The sequence below is a fragment of the Microtus pennsylvanicus genome, chromosome 2 (assembly GCF_037038515.1).
Source record: "Microtus pennsylvanicus isolate mMicPen1 chromosome 2, mMicPen1.hap1, whole genome shotgun sequence".
In the NCBI taxonomy this organism is placed as follows: Eukaryota; Metazoa; Chordata; class Mammalia; order Rodentia; family Cricetidae; genus Microtus; species Microtus pennsylvanicus.
In genome coordinates, this window is record NC_134580.1 from 17310440 (window position 1) to 17330745 (window position 20306).

At 43.6% G+C, this 20306-nt stretch overlaps 1 protein-coding gene across 3 annotated transcripts in view; it reads left to right on the forward strand.

Annotated features, from left to right (window-relative positions):
• Window positions 1–17787, forward strand: part of Zbed4 (zinc finger BED-type containing 4) — a 33155-nt gene extending 15368 nt beyond the window's left edge. For all 3 annotated transcript variants that reach the window (XM_075960273.1, XM_075960271.1, XM_075960272.1), the window contains one exon: window positions 8755–17787. In XM_075960273.1, the coding sequence (XP_075816388.1) occupies window positions 9096–12608 (3513 nt within the window). In that variant the 5' untranslated portion in view covers window positions 8755–9095 and the 3' untranslated portion in view covers window positions 12609–17787. The remainder of the gene's footprint in view (window positions 1–8754) is intronic.
• Window positions 17788–20306: the final 2519 nt, after the last annotated feature.

Below are 20306 nucleotides of genomic sequence, written 5' to 3' on the forward strand. Positions count from 1 at the left end.
CATGTGGTGCACAGACATATATGAAGGCAAAACACGGATACACATAAAGTAGTCAATCACTGACAACTTTTAAGAAAGAAAAGGAAAAGGACATGAATTTGAATGAGAGTGTGCAGGGGATTTGTGTACATGGGAGGGATTTGAAGGAAAGGGAAGGCAGGAAATGATATAATCTCTCTCCCTCTCTCACTTTCCTTGAGACAGGGTCTCTTTTGTATAGCTCTGACTGTCCTGAAACTCACTGTAGATCAGGGTGGCCTCAAATTCCCAGAAATCTGCCTGCCTCTGCCTCCCATGTGCTGGGATTAAAGGCCTGTGCCACCACCACCCCATGCCCATCTTAATCCTACACATACATATACATATAGGCACGTTAAAATATGTTAAGTATATATTAACATATATATGTGTGTGTTAAAAATACAAATTTTTAAAAGTATAAAGCGTATCCATCCCATACATATTTAGAAGAGCCTGTCTCAGTGCTCTTGGGTACCAACCATTGTTTGAATAGTTTGATAGCCAAAAGGAGGGCCACAACTGTCTTTAGAGTGTCTTCATTCCTGTCAGGTACATTTCCTTACTCTTTGTTTTCATACCTCAATCTCATGGTGAAATATGCCTGTCTGAAACAGATATAAACAAAATATAAGTAGGATCCACAGTTAGGGTGTCAGGTAACCCTGTGTTTGAACCATTTTCCAAAACAACTTCTGTCTTTTTTTTTTGGTGGGGAAGGACCTCACTGTGTAGCCCTGGCTAGCCTGGAACTCCACCTGCCTCTACCTCCCAAGTGCTGGGTTTAAAGGCATACCTCCACCATGCCGTTTTCCATAACTTGGTGTTGGTTATTTTGGAAGTGGTTCCTATTGTTGTTGGCTTTGAAATAATCTCTGTATGGGGCCTAGGCTGATTTCAAACTTGACATGTGCTACACAGCCTCCAGAGTGCTGAGATTGTAGGCAAGCACTGTCATGCTCAGCAGGTGCTAGTTTTACTCTGACAACTTTACCACCTTTTCTCTGAAAACACCACTGCTTAAATGTCTGGTGGTTTTAACTCAACTGCCCCTCATTGAAGGGTGAGAGCTCTCCTGCTTGGTTTGATCTGATTCCATATTGTCAGGCAAGGAGTAAGTGATCAATGTCAAGGCATTAGTGTAGCACGGATGATAAAAACCCAGAGGTAGATATTAGGGTTCAATCTGAAGATTGGAAAAGCAAAGCAGCCAACCTCTAGAGAGACCTTTTACTGCTATGAAATCTTCAGAGTGAAAGAGCAAGATCCTGTCTCCACGAACTCTCCGACTCCACACACCACTGAGTTCCTGTCTCTTCCCCTTTATAGTCCTCTCTCCACCCAGCCATATCGCTCCTGTCTCCACCTCTCTCGTGCTGGGATTCAAGGCATATGACCCAAGTGCTGGGATCTTCTTTGTGTGAGCTCTGTTTCTCTTTTACACAGATTGAATATTGTGTAGCTCAGGGTGGCCTTGAACTCACAGAGATTCATCTGCCTCTGTCTCTTGAGTCCTGGAATTAAAGGTGTGTACCACCTCTCACTGGCCTGTATGACCGACTGGTATGGCTGTTTTGCCCTCTCATCTTCAGACAAGCTTTATTAAAACACAAATAATATACCACGTTAGTATACGTTAGTACCAATAAAATTCTTCATGTCTGATTTTAAACAACTAAGAGGTTTAGAAGGAATGGCTCTTGGGTTGTCTCGGAGTTCATTCTTCTACTCTAATTCTTTGTGTTCTGTAGGCAATGTTCTGTCGTCTCAAAAATGTCACTCATGAACTAGTGAGATGGCTCAGTAGCTAAAGGCACTTGTTGCCAAGCCTGGCAACTTGAGCTCAGTTCCTGGACCCCACATGTTAGGTGGAGAGAACTGCCTCCTCCAACTTCCATACATAGTCAGGTATACATACACACATAGTACATGCAGTAAATTATTTTTTTCTGTTTTTGCTTTCATTTTTGAGATAGGATTTCTCTGTGTATCCCTGGTGTCCTGAAACTCACTTTATAGACCGGGCTGGCCTCAAACTCAGATCCACCTGCCTCTGCCTCCCAAGTGCTGGAATTAAAGGTGTGCACCATCACTACCCAGCAACAAAAGAAAATTTTCTTAAGGGGCCAGTGAGGTGGCTTATAAGGTAAGGGTGCTTGCCACCAAGCCTAAGAGCTGAAGTTCATTTCTAGAAACCATTTGGTAGGAGAGGACAAATTCCTGTAAGTTGTCTTCTGACCTGGTTTTGTGAACGTATGGTACACATGCAAATAAATGTATATTTAAAATTAAAGAAAAGCATTGCTCAGGGTTTTTTGTTAGAAGTTAAATCTTTGTAGAATGTTAACAGACAGCATTTATAAAGATTTACAAAAACATCAACAAGAGCAAACATCTAAAGAAAACTTTTGAAAATTAAGTATTGCTTTACTGATGTGCTCATTAGGTGGCAAATGCCTAATGTCTTTAAAGTACTAGGTAATGTTCGGAGTGCATGGTGTTGGGACATGTCTAGTTAGCTTTGTTCAGAGAATAGTCATAATACAATTAGGAACACATTAACAGACCTGGGGAAGGTTAGCACCGCTGAGTTTGTGTAGTAATTGGGGCGACGGCGGGGCTGCGTCCCCAGCACCCCGCCCGCACGGCTAGCTTTACCCGAAATAATTACACGGACACTGTATTCTTTTAAACACTGCTTTGGCCCATTCCTATCTAGCCTCTTCTAGGCTAACTCTCGCACCTGGACTAGTCCATTTCTTATCATCTATATAGCACCGGTCTTACCGGGAAGATTTTAGCCTAAGTCCATCCTGGGTCAGAGCTTCATAGCGTGCGTCTTCCCTGGAGCAGGTAGCATGGCGTCTCTCTCTGAGGTGTCTGCTCCAGAGAGGAGAGCTGCGGAGTCTGACCTCACTTCCTCTTCCTCCCGGCATTCTGTTCTGTTTACTCCTCCCACCTATCTCCTAACCAATGAGAGCCAAGCAGCTTCTTTTATTTTAACCAATGACCTTCCTCCATCAAGTTTGGTACTGTCTAGTTTGAAAGACATCAGCTTGGTAAGATATTCTGCTAAGCTTTGCATTTTAAGAGACTTGTACAATACACAAACACAAGCTGGGCGGTGGTGGCGCACGCCTTTAATTCCAGCACTCGGAGGCAGAGGGAGGCGGATCTCTGTGAGTTCAAGTCCAGCCTGGTCTACAAGAGCTAGTTCCAGGACAGGCTCCAAAGCTACAGAGAAACCCTGTCTCCAAAAACCAAAAAATAAAAAATAAAAACCAATAGCTAGCAGCACTGTTTAGAAGTGTTTATACAGCTGGTGGTGGTGGCAAACACCTTTAATCCCAGCACCTGGGAGGTAGGGATAGGTGGATCTCTGGCCTGGTCTACAGAGTAAGTTCCAGGGCAGCTAGGGCTACACAGAGAAACTCCATCTCAAAAAAACAAAAATAAAAAACCTAAATAAACCCATAAACTATTTTAACATAAAGCTGGAGATGTAATTCTGCTGTTAGGAGAATGTAAAACTGGTGTTCAGCTCCCAGCACAAAGGCAGGCTTCTCACAGTCCAACTTCAGGGGATCTGATGCCATCTTCTGGCTTCCATGGGCTACTGCAGTCATATGCACATACCTCCACATGATCCATACCCAAAATCCATCCTTGGATATGAAGCTAAAGTTTAAGTGGCAAGCGAGAGGTATTCATAACTAAGCAGTCCTGGTCAAAATATGAACCTGCCCATCATTGACCCATCTTTATCTAGACTCCAGTCTCCTTCAAAGTGGTTCAGCAAGTCAGAACCTTGTTTTATCTTCTTGGAGACAGATTGTTCTTCTTTGTTGGCACCAGGCTTCAACTTTTTGCTTCTCCCAGCATGAGATTCCTGGAGGAATTATTTCAATAATCTGATAGCAAAAGGAATCAGTTTTCTTTGGAATAACTTTATTCCTAGCAAGACAGTTATAGCATTACATTTATAGAAATGAAGGGCACATGGATCCTGTCTATTCCTCTGTCTTACCCTTGAGAACACCAGTCTATTAGCTAAAATGCCACAGGTTCCTCTTACTTTGTGTGTGTGTGTGTACATGTACTATTATATGTGTATAGTTTTATATGTTCTTCATTTAAAATATTTGCTTGTGTGGGTATGAATTGTCTCAGTGCAAATGTGGAGGTCAGAGAACAGTTTTCTTGAGATTATTAAGTCTTAACTCTGTAGCCCAGGTTGATCCCATGGCAATCCTGCCTCAATTTTCTAAGTACTAGGATTATAGATAGAGGCCACTGTACTCTATTTGTATGTTCCTAAGCAGAGTGCAAATGCTGAAACTAAATGAAATAGGAGTGTCACAGTAGGTTGCTGTATGATGAGCACATTTATACCTGGCATTTAGTCTGGAAGTAACATCCTGTCATTTTCTGCTTGGTCTAGACTCATAGCTTGCCCTTGATGTAAAGGTACCTCCTGGCCTGAGTTCTATGGCTGTGGCAGTAACTTCCAGATAGATATGTAGACAGACAGACAGATAATTTTATGGCTGATTGAGTACCTTGGCTGATTTGTCAAGTTTGGACTGTCTTTTTAAATAACTCATTCTCATGTGGATTATAACCCTAGCCTGCCTCCTGTGGTGGCTGCCTTTGTGTTTCTTCAGGCTGGATTTTTCTGGAGGTATCCTTCTGAGCTTTATTCTTCCTTTGTCTTCTGGCTTTCTATAAACTGGTAGGTGGATTTAGGGGCCTGATCAAATTCACGCAGATTTCCTTTTCAGAGATGTTAATGTTGGTTTGTAAAACATCTCATAGTGCTGGAGAGGTGTAAGAACATTCTGTTCCCAGCACCTGCAGCAGGCAGCTCACAGCCAACCAGCCACCTAATAACTCCAGCCGTATGTATCTGATATCTGTGTGTGTGTGTATACGTGCTAACACACACATACACTTGGAAAAAAATCTTAAGCAACTCAGAACTATGTGTAGTAGCACATAGCTGTATTCTGAGCATTCAGGAGACTGAGGCTATTCTATGCTACCTAGTATGGAAAAATAAAATGAAAAAAGACATAGCCCCATATCTGGATATCTCATTTTGTTTTTTTCAAGACAGGGTTTCTCTGTGTAGTCATGACTGTCCTGGAACTCACTCTGTAGACCAGGCTGGCCTTGAACTCAGAGATCCACCTGCTTCTGCTGGGATTAAAGGCGTGCACCATATACCGTCTCACTTTGGGTATCTTACTTTGATTGGCAGCTACTGGTGTACTATAGATACCTACAGGCAGACTTCTTTCCAGAAGCTACAGTTGTATTATGGTTCTGACCCAGTTGGCTTAGGTGTCAGCTGTAGTTTTACAAAGAGAGAACCTCTCCTTGTACCAAAGGTGGGAGACGAACAATAGTGAATCTTTTTTCTTTTTTTTTTTTAGTTTTTGTTTTTGTTGTAATATAATTGTTTGCCTTCTATTTCTTATTTTTGCCTTGCTTTTCTGAGTCCTGCCTTTAGGACTCTTGACTGAAAGTGATGGGTACAAACCACCTCCTGGAGGTATTCCTAATTTCAGGAGGATGTTGAGGTTTATGTTAACATGGAAGATACTGGAACTATTTTTAAATTCCTCTTAGCAGGTTGTGGAAGCTCTTTTCTTTTTCATTTGCTGAGGCGTTTCAGCATGAATGGATGCTGGCTTATGTAAACTGCCTTTTCTGCATCTGGAAATTATCATTGTTCTCACTCTGTTAAATACAGTCATTTCTGTGAGAATCCAGCCTGATCTAACCACGGCCTCCCTAAGTGGAAACTGCCACAGTTGCCTGACTGATCCTGGTGCTTTTGCCGAAATCATCTTCTAGCACACTCTAACCAAAACTACTAGGATGCAGCTTTGTAAGCGGGTGTTGGTGATGGGAGCCCCAGGGCTGGGCCTGAAGTGAGCAAGTGATACTAGCTTGAGATAAGCAACCTTGAATGATGTCACTTTTGTCCTACTTGGAAGCCTCTTCCTCTGACTGGAACTGTGAGGACCTTTGATCTTATTGTTACCCAGGAGCACACTTCTGCCCGCTGATAGAATACTGATGTTAAAGTCTTGCCTGAACATACGTTTTCATTTCTCTTGGGTAGTATTGTACTTTAAATGAGAATGTCCCCCATAGCCTCATATTTGAATGCTTGGTCTGCAGTTAGTAGAACTATTTGGGAAAGATTAGGAGGTGTTGACCTTGTTGGAGTGGGTGTGTCACTGAGAATGAGCTTTGAGGTTTTCAAAAGTCCATGCCATTCCCAGTGAGCTCTCTATTTTCTTGTGGGACAGATGTAAGATTTCAGGTAGTTTTCTGGTACCATGCCTGCCTGGTGCCATGCTCCCCAGCACAGGCCCCCAATTAACTGACTCTTTGATAAGTTGACTTGGTCACAGGGTCTCTTCACAGCAATAGAGAAGTGAGACAGGTACTATCTGGCAGTGAATTTGTTAAATTTCTATTCCATCCATCCTAGCTTGTGTATTAATATATTAGTTTGGTTTGTGTGGTTTTTTGTTTTTTGTTGTTGTTGTTTTTTTTTTTTTTGTTTTTTCGAGACAGGGTTTCTCTGTGGCTTTGGAGCCTGTCCTGGAACTAGCTCTTGTAGACCAGGCTGGTCTCGAACTCCCAGAGATCCGCCTGCCTCTGCCTCCCGAGTGCTGGGATTAAAGACGTGTGCCACCACCTGGCAGACCTACATATTGTTCTATGGACAGTTGTCTGTAATTGTTTCAGGCCGTGAATGTGTTGAGAACATTTATGTTCTGAACTTTACTTTGTTTGTTTCTTTTTTGTTTGTTTTTTCAAGACAGGGTTTCTCTGTAGTTTTGAAGCCTGTCCTGGAACTAGCTCTTGTAGACTAGGCTGGCTTCGAACTCAGAGAGATCCGCCTGCCTCTGCCTCCGAGTGCTAGGATTAAAGGCGTGCGCCACCACCGCCCAGCTGTACTTTGTTTCTCTTTCAGTACAAGGGCTCACTATATAGTCCTGTTCTAAACTGGACTGCCTTTTTTGTCAACTTTGATTCATGATGACTTGCTTCTCATTGTCCCCTCTACCCTACTCCTGCATATGAGTGTGTGTGAGTGTGTGTGTGTGCATGTACGAGAGAGAGAGAGAGAGAGAGAGAGAGAGAGAGAGAGAGAGAGAGAGAGAGAGAGAGAGGAACACACATGTGGAAGCCAGGAGTCAGCTCTAGATGTCCTTTCCCAGGAGCTATCCACCTTGGTATTTTGTTATTTGTTTTTGTTTGAGACAGAATCTCATTGAACTTGGAGCTTACTGAGTTGAATAGACTGTCTGGCCAACAAGCCCCAGGGTTCCGCCCTTTTCTGTCCCCCTATGCCCTGGTACAAGAATAACAGGCTCATACCTTCATGCCGAGCTTTTTATTATTGTCATAAGCATGCATGCACGTGCACAGAAATTTATAAACACAACCTGCTGAGTTCATTTAGTGTTGCTCATATGCATATGGGTTTAGAGATTGGATTTGGGATTGGGTTGTCTATTTGGGATTTGTCCTTGGAGCAAATTTACTCTTCCTCTCTCAGCAGTCAGTAATTGCCCATAATCCTTTATCAAGGGATGAGGTCTTGTGAGATTTTTTTTTCTATCCTTGTTGTAATGTCAACTGGTGTTGTAATCATTCAGGTCTCACTTATGCAACAATATTTGAAATTTTGTGGGTACAGCTTTCCTGTTATATATAGAAGACACTGTCTCACAGCAGAAGTCCCGTTCCTATGGCTCTTAAAATTGTTCTGTCCCCTTCAATAATGTTTCTTGAGCCTTCAGTATAGGGGTTGTTTAATAGATGTATCCATTGGTGTTAGGCACCCCATGGTCAGTTATTCTCTGCATTTTGACCAATTTTGTCTTTCTATTATGGCCTCTGTCTACTGCAAAACAAGCTTATTTGGTGAGGGGTGAGAGCTATGCTTAATCTGTGGGTATAAATACTTAGAATGCAGTTAGGAATTGTACTGATTTAGGGAAGAAGTGGTAGTAAATTCACCTTTAGGGTTCTTGGCCTTACCAACCATGGATACCATGCACAGCTTTTCTGTGTGGGTTCTCGTGTTTGCATGGCAAGTACCCACAGACTGAGCTCTCTCTCCAGCCCCTCATGTTTCCTGGCAGTTAATTGTTATGCTGATTGTTTTTACATTTTATTCTTTGTTTTCATTTTTAATGTATTGCTGAGGATGTTATACTGAGTAATATCCTTAGCCTTTGAGTTATTTCGGTCAACTTTGTCTGTGGCATCTATTATGGGGAATGGCTTCTTTTAGAAACATTGTTACTTGTGTAGTTAATTGTTTTTATCTACTTTGTCCTGGTGAGTTTGGTTTAAACTTGTTGTCATTGAAGTCTTACTCTTACATCTGCCCTGATTTGAATAAGAGGTGAAAAGCCAGGGAATTACCTGACAGGTTGGAGTACTGCAAATCCAGAGGCATCACTGAGATGCTCAATATTGGTCTTAGCTGTTTAGTCACTGTACTCAAGAGCCTTTCACTCCTGACTGCTGGTGTGCCCAGCATGCCTCCTGACGCAAGTTTGTTATGATGATGCCCTGCCACTTGTGCTGTTGTGGGGTAGCCACCAGAGAAGGCTGTTGGAACATGGGTCACACACACACACACACACACACACACACATATACAGTTCAGTTCTGTGCTTAATTTGATGTCATCTATTACAGGATATGCAAAAGGACTGTGTGTGTGCCCTCAAGATGGTGGGGCTCCTGTCTTGGAGAAGAGAAACAAGCCTGTGCTGCATGTGTTGGTGTACTCACCAAGAAGTACTTGTTTGCAGAGCTCCTGGAGAACTGCACTCCACGGCCTGTGACAGTGTGCTTGTGGGAGCCACATGCTCTGCTTTCCGGTGACATGGATGGTCAGCCATAGCAACATCCTAGAAGATGGGATTATGAAAAAGTGAATAAAATCTACTTTGGGAGTCACAAGTGGGTATCATAACCAGTTTCTATTCACCGAAGACGTCAGAATGATGAAGCAGCCAGGATAATTATGGTTGGTCATGGAGGATAAGCAGGAAACTTGTCCCAAGGGGGACAGCGATTTTGTTTCTGACAAAGTAAATTTTAAAATAGAAGAAGAAGATGATAATCAAACTCCTTGTCACAGTTTGGAAAGAGTGGACTTTAAAAGTGAGCCAGAGGATATGAGACAGACAGACAGTGGCGATGAGCAGGCAGAAATCAGGGCAACAAGCTGTGCCTGTCAGCCTCCTGGGAAATACTTACCTGCTGGGAGTGAGGATGACTATGGCTCCCTCTTCTCCCAGTATAGTAGCACACTGTACAATGTTGCCATGGAAGCCGTGACCCAGAGTCTTCTTTCTAGCCGACACATAAGCTCCAGGAAGAAGTCTCCAGCTTGGAAGCATTTCTTTATCTCTCCTCGAGATAGCACTAAAGCAATATGCACATACTGCATGAAAGAATTCAGTAGGGGCAAAAATGAAAAAGACTTGAGTACAAGTTGCCTCATGAGACATGTGAGGCGGGCACATCCCACCAAGCTCATTCAAGAAAACGGAAGTCTCTCAGCAGGGTCCTCCTTTCCCTCTCCCTCTCTTCTGCTTCCACCACAGCCTGCAGATGTGGGAGAGCTCAGCACTGTGCTCTCACCTGTCAAACTTGTCCAGAAAATGGCTCCCAAAATTCCATCCCCTGACCAAATAATGGAAGAGTCTGTGACTGTGGTCCCTTCTGAGGAGGTGTCCTCCGATGTGTCCATCACTGAGAAGTATAGCAGAGAAGAGGCCTTCGTGGGCTCATCCCCCAACCTCTCCATGCTCCATTACGATGACACTTCAGAAAGCATGGCCGAGAGAAACCTTCCCCTTCCCAAAAGCACATCTGGGTCCAGGAGGAGGTCAGCCGTCTGGAAGCACTTCTACCTGTCACCCCTTGATAGCTCCAAGGCTGTCTGTGTCCACTGTATGAATGAGTTCAGCAGGGGGAAGAACGGGAAGGACCTGGGCACAAGCTGCCTCATCAGGCACATGTGGCGAGCACATCGATCCATTGTACTCCAGGAGAATGGGGGCAGCACAGGCATCCCACCATTGTACCCTATGCCTCCTACCCTGCTGCCTGCCCTGCTGCCCCCAGAGGGGGATCTAAACTCTGCATCGTTGTCTCCGGGAAAACAAGTTAAAGAGTGCCCTTCTGCCTCCTCTTCCCCAGACAGGCTGCCTGAAGACCTGTCATCACACCCCAATCCTGGGGGTGTGCCCCGGGAAGATGTGTCCATGTTGTCGTTCTCTGATGACTTGGGGGAGGCCTCTGTAGTATCTTCTCCAGAGAAGCAGCCAACAGATGCAGTAAGTCCAAGGTTTGAATCAGGTACTGTCTTCCAGCAAAATAAGAAGGTCATGAGAAGACTGAAGTCAGAAGTCTGGCATCACTTTTCCCTGGCCCCCATGGACAGTCTCAAAGCAGTGTGCCGGTACTGCAGCTGTGTTATTAGTCGGGGGAAGAAGGGGGACGTAGGCACAAGTTGTTTGATGCGACATCTGTACAGACGCCACCCTGAGGTTGTCGGGACCCAGAAGGAGTTTCTGGGTGCAAGTTTGGCAAACTCTCCATATGCCACTTTGGCCTCTGCAGAAAGCTCCTCCAAATTAACTGACTTGCCAGCAGTGGTCAGAAAAAACCATCAAGGTGTGTTTCCTACCAACAGCAAGAAGACCTCAAAGCTCTGGAACCACTTTTCTATTTGCTCTGCAGATTCAACCAAGGTGGTGTGCCTGCACTGTGGCCGGACCATCAGCAGGGGCAAGAAGCCCACCAACCTGGGCACCAGCTGCCTCTTGAGACATCTGCAGCGATTCCATGGCCATGTACTCAAGAATGATGTCTCAGAGGCCACTCTGCCCCGTTCTTCAGGCATCCGGAGGCCTCTGGGCTTGGAGCTTTCAGGGACTTCCTCTTTCCGTGACTCAACTGAGAAGCTCTATGACTCTCACCCAGTTGCCAAAAAAATCACAAGTCTCATAGCTGAAATGATTGCACTTGACCTTCAGCCATACTCCCTTGTAGACAACATTGGCTTTAACAGGCTGCTTGAATACTTGAAACCTCAATACTCCTTACCCTCCCCTTCCTACTTCTCTAGAACAGCTATCCCAGGTATGTATGACAATGTGAAGCAGATAATTATGTCACATCTGAAGGAAGCTGAGAGTGGTGTGGTCCACTTCACCTCCGGAATATGGATGAGTAGCCAGACTCGTGAGTACCTGACCCTTACAGCTCACTGGGTCACCTTCGCATCTGCTGTCCGACCACATTGTGAGGACCACCACTGCTCAGCACTCTTAGATGTGTCACAGATTGACTGTGACTACAGTGGAAATAGCATTCAGAAGCAGCTGGAGTGTTGGTGGGAAGCCTGGGTGACCTCCATCGGCCTTCAGATTGGCATCACTGTCACTGACAATCCAAGCATAGGGAAGATGCTGAATGAGGGCGAACACTCAAGCGTGCAGTGCTTCAGCCACACAGTGAATCTGATTGTGAGTGAAGCTATCAAGAGCCAGAGGATGGTGCAGAACTTACTGAGCATTGCCCGAAAGCTGTGTGAGCGTGTCCATCGGTCGCCCAGGGCAAGAGAGAAGCTAGCAGAGCTCCAGAAGGAGTATGAGCTACCGCAGCATCAGCTGATCCAGGATGTACCATCCAAGTGGAGCACGTCATTCCACATGCTTGAACGGCTAATTGAGCAGAAGAGGGCAGTTAATGAGGTGTCCATTGAGTGTAACTTCAGAGAATTGATCAGCTGTGACCAGTGGGAGGTTATGCAGTCTGTGTGCCATGTGCTGAGACCATTTGATGCTGCAAGCCGAGAGATGAGCGCCCACATGTCTACCCTGAGCCAGGTCATCCCCATGATCCACATCCTCAGCAGGAAAGTCGAGATGCTCTTTGGGGAGACAATGGGCATTGACACCATGCTCAAGTCCCTCAAGGAAGCCATGGCAAGCCGCCTGTCTGCCACCCTCCATGACCCCAGGTACATCTTTGCCACACTGCTGGACCCTCGCTACAAAGCTTCTCTGTTCACAGAGGAAGAGGCGGAACAGTACAGGCAAGACTTAATCAGGGAGCTAGAAATATTGAATTCTACCTCAGAGGAGACGGCCACCTCCAGTGGCTGTGACTCAGGGTCCCCACTTAAAGACACTGGCGCAGGGGAGAGCCTGTGGTCACTTGTTGCACCAATAAAGAGAGATAAGAGAGAGAAGCTACCTGAAGACATGGTGCTTGCGTATTTGGAGGAAGAGGTGCTGGAACACAGCTGTGACCCACTTACCTACTGGAACCTGAAGCGGTCATCCTGGCCTGGGCTGTCTACCTTAGCAGTCCGATTTCTGGGCTGCCCCCCAAGTACAGTCCCCTCAGAAAAGCTCTTCAGCACACCCATGGAGGCTGGCAGCTTTGGACAACCCAGGCTCACAATGGAGCATTTTGAAAAGCTCATCTTTTTAAAAGTGAATCTCCCCTTGATATGCTTTCAGTATTGAAGTCATGATGGAGCCACCAGGCTGGAAATGCGCTTCAGAGTGCTAGCTATGGCGCCAGGGCTGACTCGCCTGGCAGGGCCATGTAGGGACACCAGACCAGGTATCTGGGGCCGCCTGCCAGTTCTCACCATAATATCCACATGTGCCTTACTCCTCCTTCAGGCCAGGTGTCGAGGTGCGTTTTCAGAAGCCCACTAGAAACAGTCTTGGCAATTATGAAATAGGATGATCAGGTTTAATTCATAACTATAAAGGGTTTTTTTTGTTGGCTTTTTTTAGGGGATAGTAATTTGTTTTGCTAGAATGAAGGGAAGATATAAACAATTTTATTGTGTAGGGTTTTTATTCAGTTGTATAAAACCCACAAATCAGGTGCTGTATTTTAACTAAATATTATTTTAACTGCAACAAAACAGCTTTTGTGGCTGTCAGATGAAACCTGTAAATAGGAGGTGGAGGTTAAGCCATCCTGACTGAATAGTTCTTAACCACCGGCTCCAAAGTATGTCGAGGAGAGAATATTCTGGAAGCTGTTTACTGTAACAGAAACCAGGCATTTGAAAACAAAACTGAACTTAGGCATATCATGGAGTATCAGTTACGTGGTTGTTTGGTCACGAGAACTTTTCCATGTCAGGCGTTTGCATTCAGGTTTTACATGGTCAGTTAACTCAGAGATACCCCACTTATCATGAACTCCTGGAAATTGGATCCACGTTTTAAAGTCATGCTTAGGGTCTCACCAGTGCATGATAGGACACGTTTACAGCAGATGGCCTGTTGATCAAATCTCCACGCCTCTGATTTATTTTGCGTCTCTACACAATAAAGCTATCTCATAAGAAGTATGCACTGACAACCCCACCCCCTCCGTTTGCTCAGACTATAGCTCAGATTCTACTTTGAGGAGATAGCTTGTTAACAGGGAAAGCGCTTGTTTATTGCAGTCATCAGAAAAGCCTTAGGCATTTAGATTTTTTTTCTATGATAGGGAAGATTCAACTATCACCGGGGTATTATTATAAAATCCCAAGGATATCAAAATGAAATATCAAATGTCAGACTCCAAAGTTTTTGCTTTAATGTCTAAAGAAAAGAATTCATTTTCTCATTCAAATCAATTAAATATTATGGGTGAGACAAATCACTCATTTGCCTCTGACCTTTTAGAAAAAGCTGTTCTTTTGTTGAAATACTGTATGTAGGCTCAGTCTAAATTTGTGTGAACTATGATTTAGTGTATTTATAAATGATGAAGTTGGATTCTGAAATTAAACTTTTTATTTGCGATTTTCTACTGCTGATTGATGCTGGCTTTTTATTTTTAGGATAATAAAACAGGCATGCTTTTATGGGTTGATATATATAAAGTTCATTTGAACAGTGTTTGAAATGTCATCGTAGTCACAAATAGGAGACTGGGGAGTAGGGGCAGCATTCCCATTTTTGATGAAGGTAATGATGCTTAGAACTCAGCTGTCACCTCTCCATATCCCCTCTTACGTGATATCTGTGCATTTATCTTCTGTTCACCAACCTGTTTCCAGACCTCTTGACCTGGAATATGAGTCCTCTGGTCCACCCACTGCACTGTGGCCAACACTTCTGGCATAGGAAGTCTAGTTGGAGGTAGGAGCAAGGAAATAATAGTTCAGCAGATGTTGCTGAACCGTCCGCGGCAGTTGCCATTCTGTTGTTTTTCTTTCCTTTGCTTTCATTTTTTTTCTTTTCAAGGCAGGATCTCATGTATGTAGCCCAGGATGACCTCCTATGTAGTCAAGGATGAGAATGAGTTTAAACTTCTGATTCTTCTGCTTCTGCATCCCAGGTACTGAGTGGACAAGTATATGTTACCAAAGCTTGGTTTTATGCAGTGCTAAGAACAAAGCCAAGAGTTTGGTACATGTTAGACAACTGAACCTGTTTTTCTTAGAATTATATATTTAAATGATAATATAATTAGATTTGGGAGATACTTCATAGATTTTTTTTCCCCATCCAAAACAAATCAGCCCTTGTAGATGTGGTGGTATATGTCGGTCGCAGCACTTGGGAGATGGAGGAAGGGATATCTCCAGCTTGAGGCCTGTCTGGGCTGTAGAAACAAAAACAGACTAAGTCAGTCCAAGAAACTTGTAGGGTTATGTTTAGTTTTCTCAGTCAACAGTGACTAAGAGCCCTTCTTCCCCCAGGAGCTGAGCTAATTCTGTCATAGCACTGACTCACCTGGAGGATCCAGATCTGGCAAAGCCTGTAAACTTGAGCAAGGATGCCAGACCACAGCCATCTCTAGTGGTCTTTATGCTTTTGTATGTGAAACTTTTTTAGATCACAGGCACATTTTTTTGTTTACATATTGTATAAGAGCTTCTGTCGTACTTCAGTGACAGGATGGGATATTTGTGATGTCAACCAGAGGCACAGACGTTGGAGATGCTCACAAAGGTTCATTTAAGAGTTGTATTGGTTAAAAAAAAAAAAAAGAGTTGTATTGGTGCCTAACCTCACCTGCTATTTTATTCGTGTTTTTAAATTTTCAGCATCACACTACCATAATTCCTACATCACAGGATATAAAGATTGCAGAAAAACATGCATGTCTCAGCATAAGTATGACTTCCTGACACTGAAAGCACCTTTCTCCGAATATACACTGACAGGTGATGGATATGTTTTGATTCCTGGCACCCTTAGTACTAAGGACACTGCTGAGCTATCCCTATCCTCAGTTGCTGATAACCCTGCAAGAGAACAAGTAAGAGCCCCAGTGCTGGTTACCAGTATAGTTTGGCACTTATATAGATAGGTATTCAGTTGGTAGATGGTAGATATCACTAGAATGTGTGTGTATTTTCCACCATCCTGCCTCGATTTACCTTCTGAGTTTATTTTCATGTTCCCAGATGACATTTGGAGCAGGTTGTTCCTGTATTCTTCCTGTCTAGCTGGAGTAAGTGTTCTAGTTAGGGTTACTGTTGCTCTGATAAAACATCATGACCAAAGCAAACTGGGGAGGAAAGGGTTTATTTGATTTACACTTGCACACTGAAGGAAGCCAGGACAGGAACCCAAAGAGGATAGGAACCTGGAAGCAGGAGGTGTTGCAGAGACTGTGTTGTGTGTATGAACACACACTGTTTACTGGCTTGCTCCCTATGGCTTGCTTAGCATGTTTTCTTACAGAACCCAGGATCACCAGCTCAGGGATGGCACCACCCAAAATTGGCTTGGCCCTTCCTTATCAATCACTAATTAGAAAATACCTTACAACTTGTTTTTTGTTTCTGTTTTGTTTTGTTATTTTTGAGACAGGGACTCTTTGTGGCCCTGGCTGTCCTGGAACTTGGTCTATAGACCAGACTGGCTTTGCACTCACAGAGATCCACCTGTTTCTGTCTGCTAAGTGCTGGGATTAAAGGCATGTGCCACCCTGCTTTTACAGCCTGATTTTCATAGAGGCATTTTCTTAATTGGGTTTCCTTCTTTCCAGATAACTCTACTTTTTGTCAAGTTAACATAAAACTAGCTAGCACAGTAAGTAACAAGCCTTTTATAAAAGCCTCAACAAAACCCTCACTTTGGTCAACATGTCTACCAGTTCTCTAACAACACTGGACTTCATTTGAAGCTGAAATTCTTTTCCCTTTCACTTCTGATCACAGCATAGCAGCTGGTGACCAGCTCTCATCACAAAACTTACATATTAAAATGATCTTTCGGGGCTGGTGATATGGTTTAATGGGTAAAGAAAGGTACTTGCCACTAAACCAGACAACCTGAGTTTGTTCCAAGAACTCCCAAAGTTTTCCTCAGATCTTCGATGTCCACACAGATGATGCCATGGAGCACACCAAGCTGGGCATGTTCTGTACACCTGCAATAAGAGTGAAACTTTCTGAAAACAGCCAGGGGCAGCTGAGGCTGCTGGATGTGAAAAAACTAGGAAAGGAAGCAAATCCTATAATTTCTAACTTTTCTTCCTGTTGGAACATTTACTGGTGCCCTGTATATGAGACCAAACAGAAGATGATGCCAGAGTTGGCAAGAGGGCCCTGAGCCATGAAACCAATGGTACTTGAGAGCTGTGGAATAACCTCAAACTCCAGAGACAAAGGTCATAGAGAAGAGAGAATCTTAGTGTGGGCCACATCTTCTGTGTGTACCTTCCCCTAAGGAGACAGGTGCTGCTTCCTCTTATGTCAGAGCCTGCTCCAACAAAGTCAGCTATGGTACCTGGAGGAGGATGCAAGGATTGAGGAAATGGCAGATTGAAAAAATTGAGACAGAAAACATAGGATGGATTCAGGAGGTCTGTTGGTAATACCAACCAGCCCCAAGTCTATTTCTTGGCCAGCATATATACTAATTATAGGCAAAAAGCAAATCGAAGAACAGCACAATCAGTTAATCACCTCCCTGCACTGTCCTCGAGGGAAAGAAACAAGTAGCTTCATCTATCCCTTGGGTCCTGCTAGCAGCAAACAGTTTGGATTTTGGCTGGCATTCAACAGCCTGTGTCTTAATAGATAATGTGTTCTCTCTCATGGGCAAAATACTCTTTTCCATGGGCTTAATCAGAACTTTCTCACAGCCCTCAAGTATACTAGAGCAAGCAGAGCAGACAGGCTTGAATTCATGACTGTTAAGACAAAATGGACTCCAGATGGAAACTGAGTCGCATGTGGGCTACCATAGTCTTGGACCACTCTGAAGCAGGTGACAAACCAGTTCCTAAGTGCCTGCCACAGAGAAGCCCCAGGGACTCTAGGTGAGACCCTCAGGGCGGTGAGGCGAGCAGATTTTATGAGCCTGTGGTGCTTTAAGTCACCCCAGCCATAGCTGCGCAAGGATGACTTGCCCGCCCTTTCAATGGAAGGACAGCTTCTACAGCTTCACATCTATAATTTGACTCAATAAAAACACCACTGAAATAAAAACCAAATGCTAAAAGGTAGTAATAATAGGTAATAGAAACAGACACTTGATCCAAACACTAGAGTTTTCCAATGTGAGTCTTGACTTAAGATGAATTACACCTAAGCTGGGCAGTGGTAGGCAGAAGCAGGTGGATATAGAGAATGAGTTCTAGGATGGCCAGGGCTACACAGAGAAACCCTTTCCTAAAAAAAAAAAATAAAAATAAAAAAAATAAAAAGATGGGTTATGCCCTGACCTGTCAGAGGCAGGAAGTGGGATGTGAGCTGAAGGTGTGTTTAACATTAAGCTGCTGAGGGTAAGAGCAGCCGAGCCTGTAGAACTGCCTTCTCGCCACAGGTGGGCTGCTGCAGTGAGGACTGAAAACTTTGAATCCAGGTCAGTTAGTTGTCTCGATTTCCACAGCTTGTCTGTTGCCCCCTTCTCAGGCATATCTAGTGGTCTGGGGGTCTCCGCAGCCACCACAGCCAGCAGAATACCTATCTGTAGAAGGCAAGAAAGTAACTTGGTTCAGCATGACTGAGTAACTGCTACTGATTCAAACTTTGGGAGTCTGATCCCAAGTAGTTTTATTTAGGTGTATTTAAACACAGCGCAATCTGGTGAAAATGTTCCTGTTGATAATTAACAGAATTCCGTGTGCACAAATAAAGCTTAAGGCACAACTATTTTGAAACTTTGTAAAGTGCATATGGTGTCTTCCATAAAGATGGTTTTCTAGGTTGATTATATGTGACCCCTTCCATACAGAAAGGTTCTGTAGATGGATAAGTTCACAACAAGGGTCTGGGGGAGGATCCAGTATAATCTTGGATCCACATAGATATCGCAGAGGTCACCAGGCTATTGGCTACATTCATTCCCAACCTTCTGAGAGGGTAACAGGTTATACATTCCTTCCTTAAAGGAACAACCCTGTGTCTTTAACATTACTTGTTCACTGCTTGTCTGGCCTTCCACATCTTAACATTCTCCAGCAAAAACAAGATAGTCAAGTAAGTGAGATCCTGCCAGCCACAGGTAAATGTGGCCACCATTGGCTCCTGGAACATAAAGGGAAATGTGTAACTTGAGCACAGACTTGAACAATGACCTTTGGCTGGTCTGACCCATGACCCGTTCACAGCACCAGGCTGAATGGCACTCAGCTACAACTCAACATCCTCTTCCACCTTGCAGATTCTAGTATTAGAGAATGCAGAAAAAGCCTCTCCCATTCTTGTCAGCTTTTTAGTGTTTTTTTTTTAGTCTGTTGTCATATTTTTATTCTTTGTGCTTAAAAAGCCTTTGTTTTATTAATCTTACATTTATCTAATATATTTTCCTTTATTGTATAATTGATTTTCTCCTGATCTTTTCCTTACATTATTTTTAATATCTGGCTTTATTTCCCATGTCACATTTCTTCTTTATTATTATTTTATTCTTTCACTTGATGTTATTTTTGACGTTTTCGTTTCTGTGGTTATTGGTATATTTGTCTTTGGTTGAGTTTGGTTGTATTCCTCTATCTGTTTTGGTTTGGTAGCGTTGCTCTTACGGTGATTAGTTTTCTCTCAGTGCTCCTGACAACCAAGTCTCAAGAGAAAGCTGCTAATGAGGAAGACTCCCAAGTGAAACCGGAAGAGAGAGCTGCCTACCTCCCAGGATGTGAACTGTAGCTTACAAACATGAGAAACATGACAAACCAAGGCAACATGACTCCTCCAAATGGTGAGAACTCTTCAACAACTAAGACCAAAGATACAGAGATTTTAAATTGCTAGACAAATGATTCAAGAACAGTATTTAAAATGATAGTTACCATAAGGGGGATAAATGAAGTTAATTCAGAACTGGACAAAAAAGTCAGCTGTTGGGTCAAAATTAGCACAGGGCCTGTACCTCAAGGCCTATAGGACAGAGAAAAGCCTGGCTCAAGTTTGAGTGAGGATGAGACAGGAAAAATTAGGTAGATGCCCCTCCAGCCAGAGGGAGGGTTTGGCTGCCTCTCATTGAATGGAGGTACCCCTACATCACACCATGTCACTTAAGTTATATAAGCTGATGCTCACAGCAATAAACTTGCTTGCGAGTTCCTGCTTGACTTGACTCCCTATCACATCTGATTGTCCTGCATTGTGGGGCAGAATGTGCACTTATCTTTCCCTGGGGATTAAGGAAGCTCAAGAAGCCAGCAGTCAGCAACATAAATGAGAAATTCAACAATGAAATTGGGAGTTTGAAGAAGTAAGCAGTATAACGGTATATTATTTGTGTTTTAATAAATAAAGCTTGCCTGAAGGACAGAGGGCCAGGCTCTAAAACACCTTTAACCAATTCTATCCAGTCTTTAGGGATAATTCTATTACAAACTGATCATGAATCTAACATTTGCTTCACAGACCATAAATGCATGCCATATGAGGCTATGACTTCCTTGAATCTCCTTAACATTGGTACAGGAGTCCAGTTAGTTCTAACAGAGTTTCTGTCATTTGGCAACTCCTGTAAGGTTACTGGATATATTAAGGTTGGTTGGTTGAAATCCTTAGGCTGTTCCTCTCTGTTCTTATAGTGCAATGCTGAAATTTGTTCTCCATTAAATTCCTCTGTCTGGATATGAATATCTCTGTGATCTGTTTTATTAGGTTTTCCTAACACCTATATTTTAGCACTCAGATTAACCAACTTTTTTAGTGATAAGACAAAAATGATAGGGCTGGAGAGATGGCTCAGAGGTTAAGGACACTGACTGCTCTTCCAGAGGTCCTGAGTTCAATT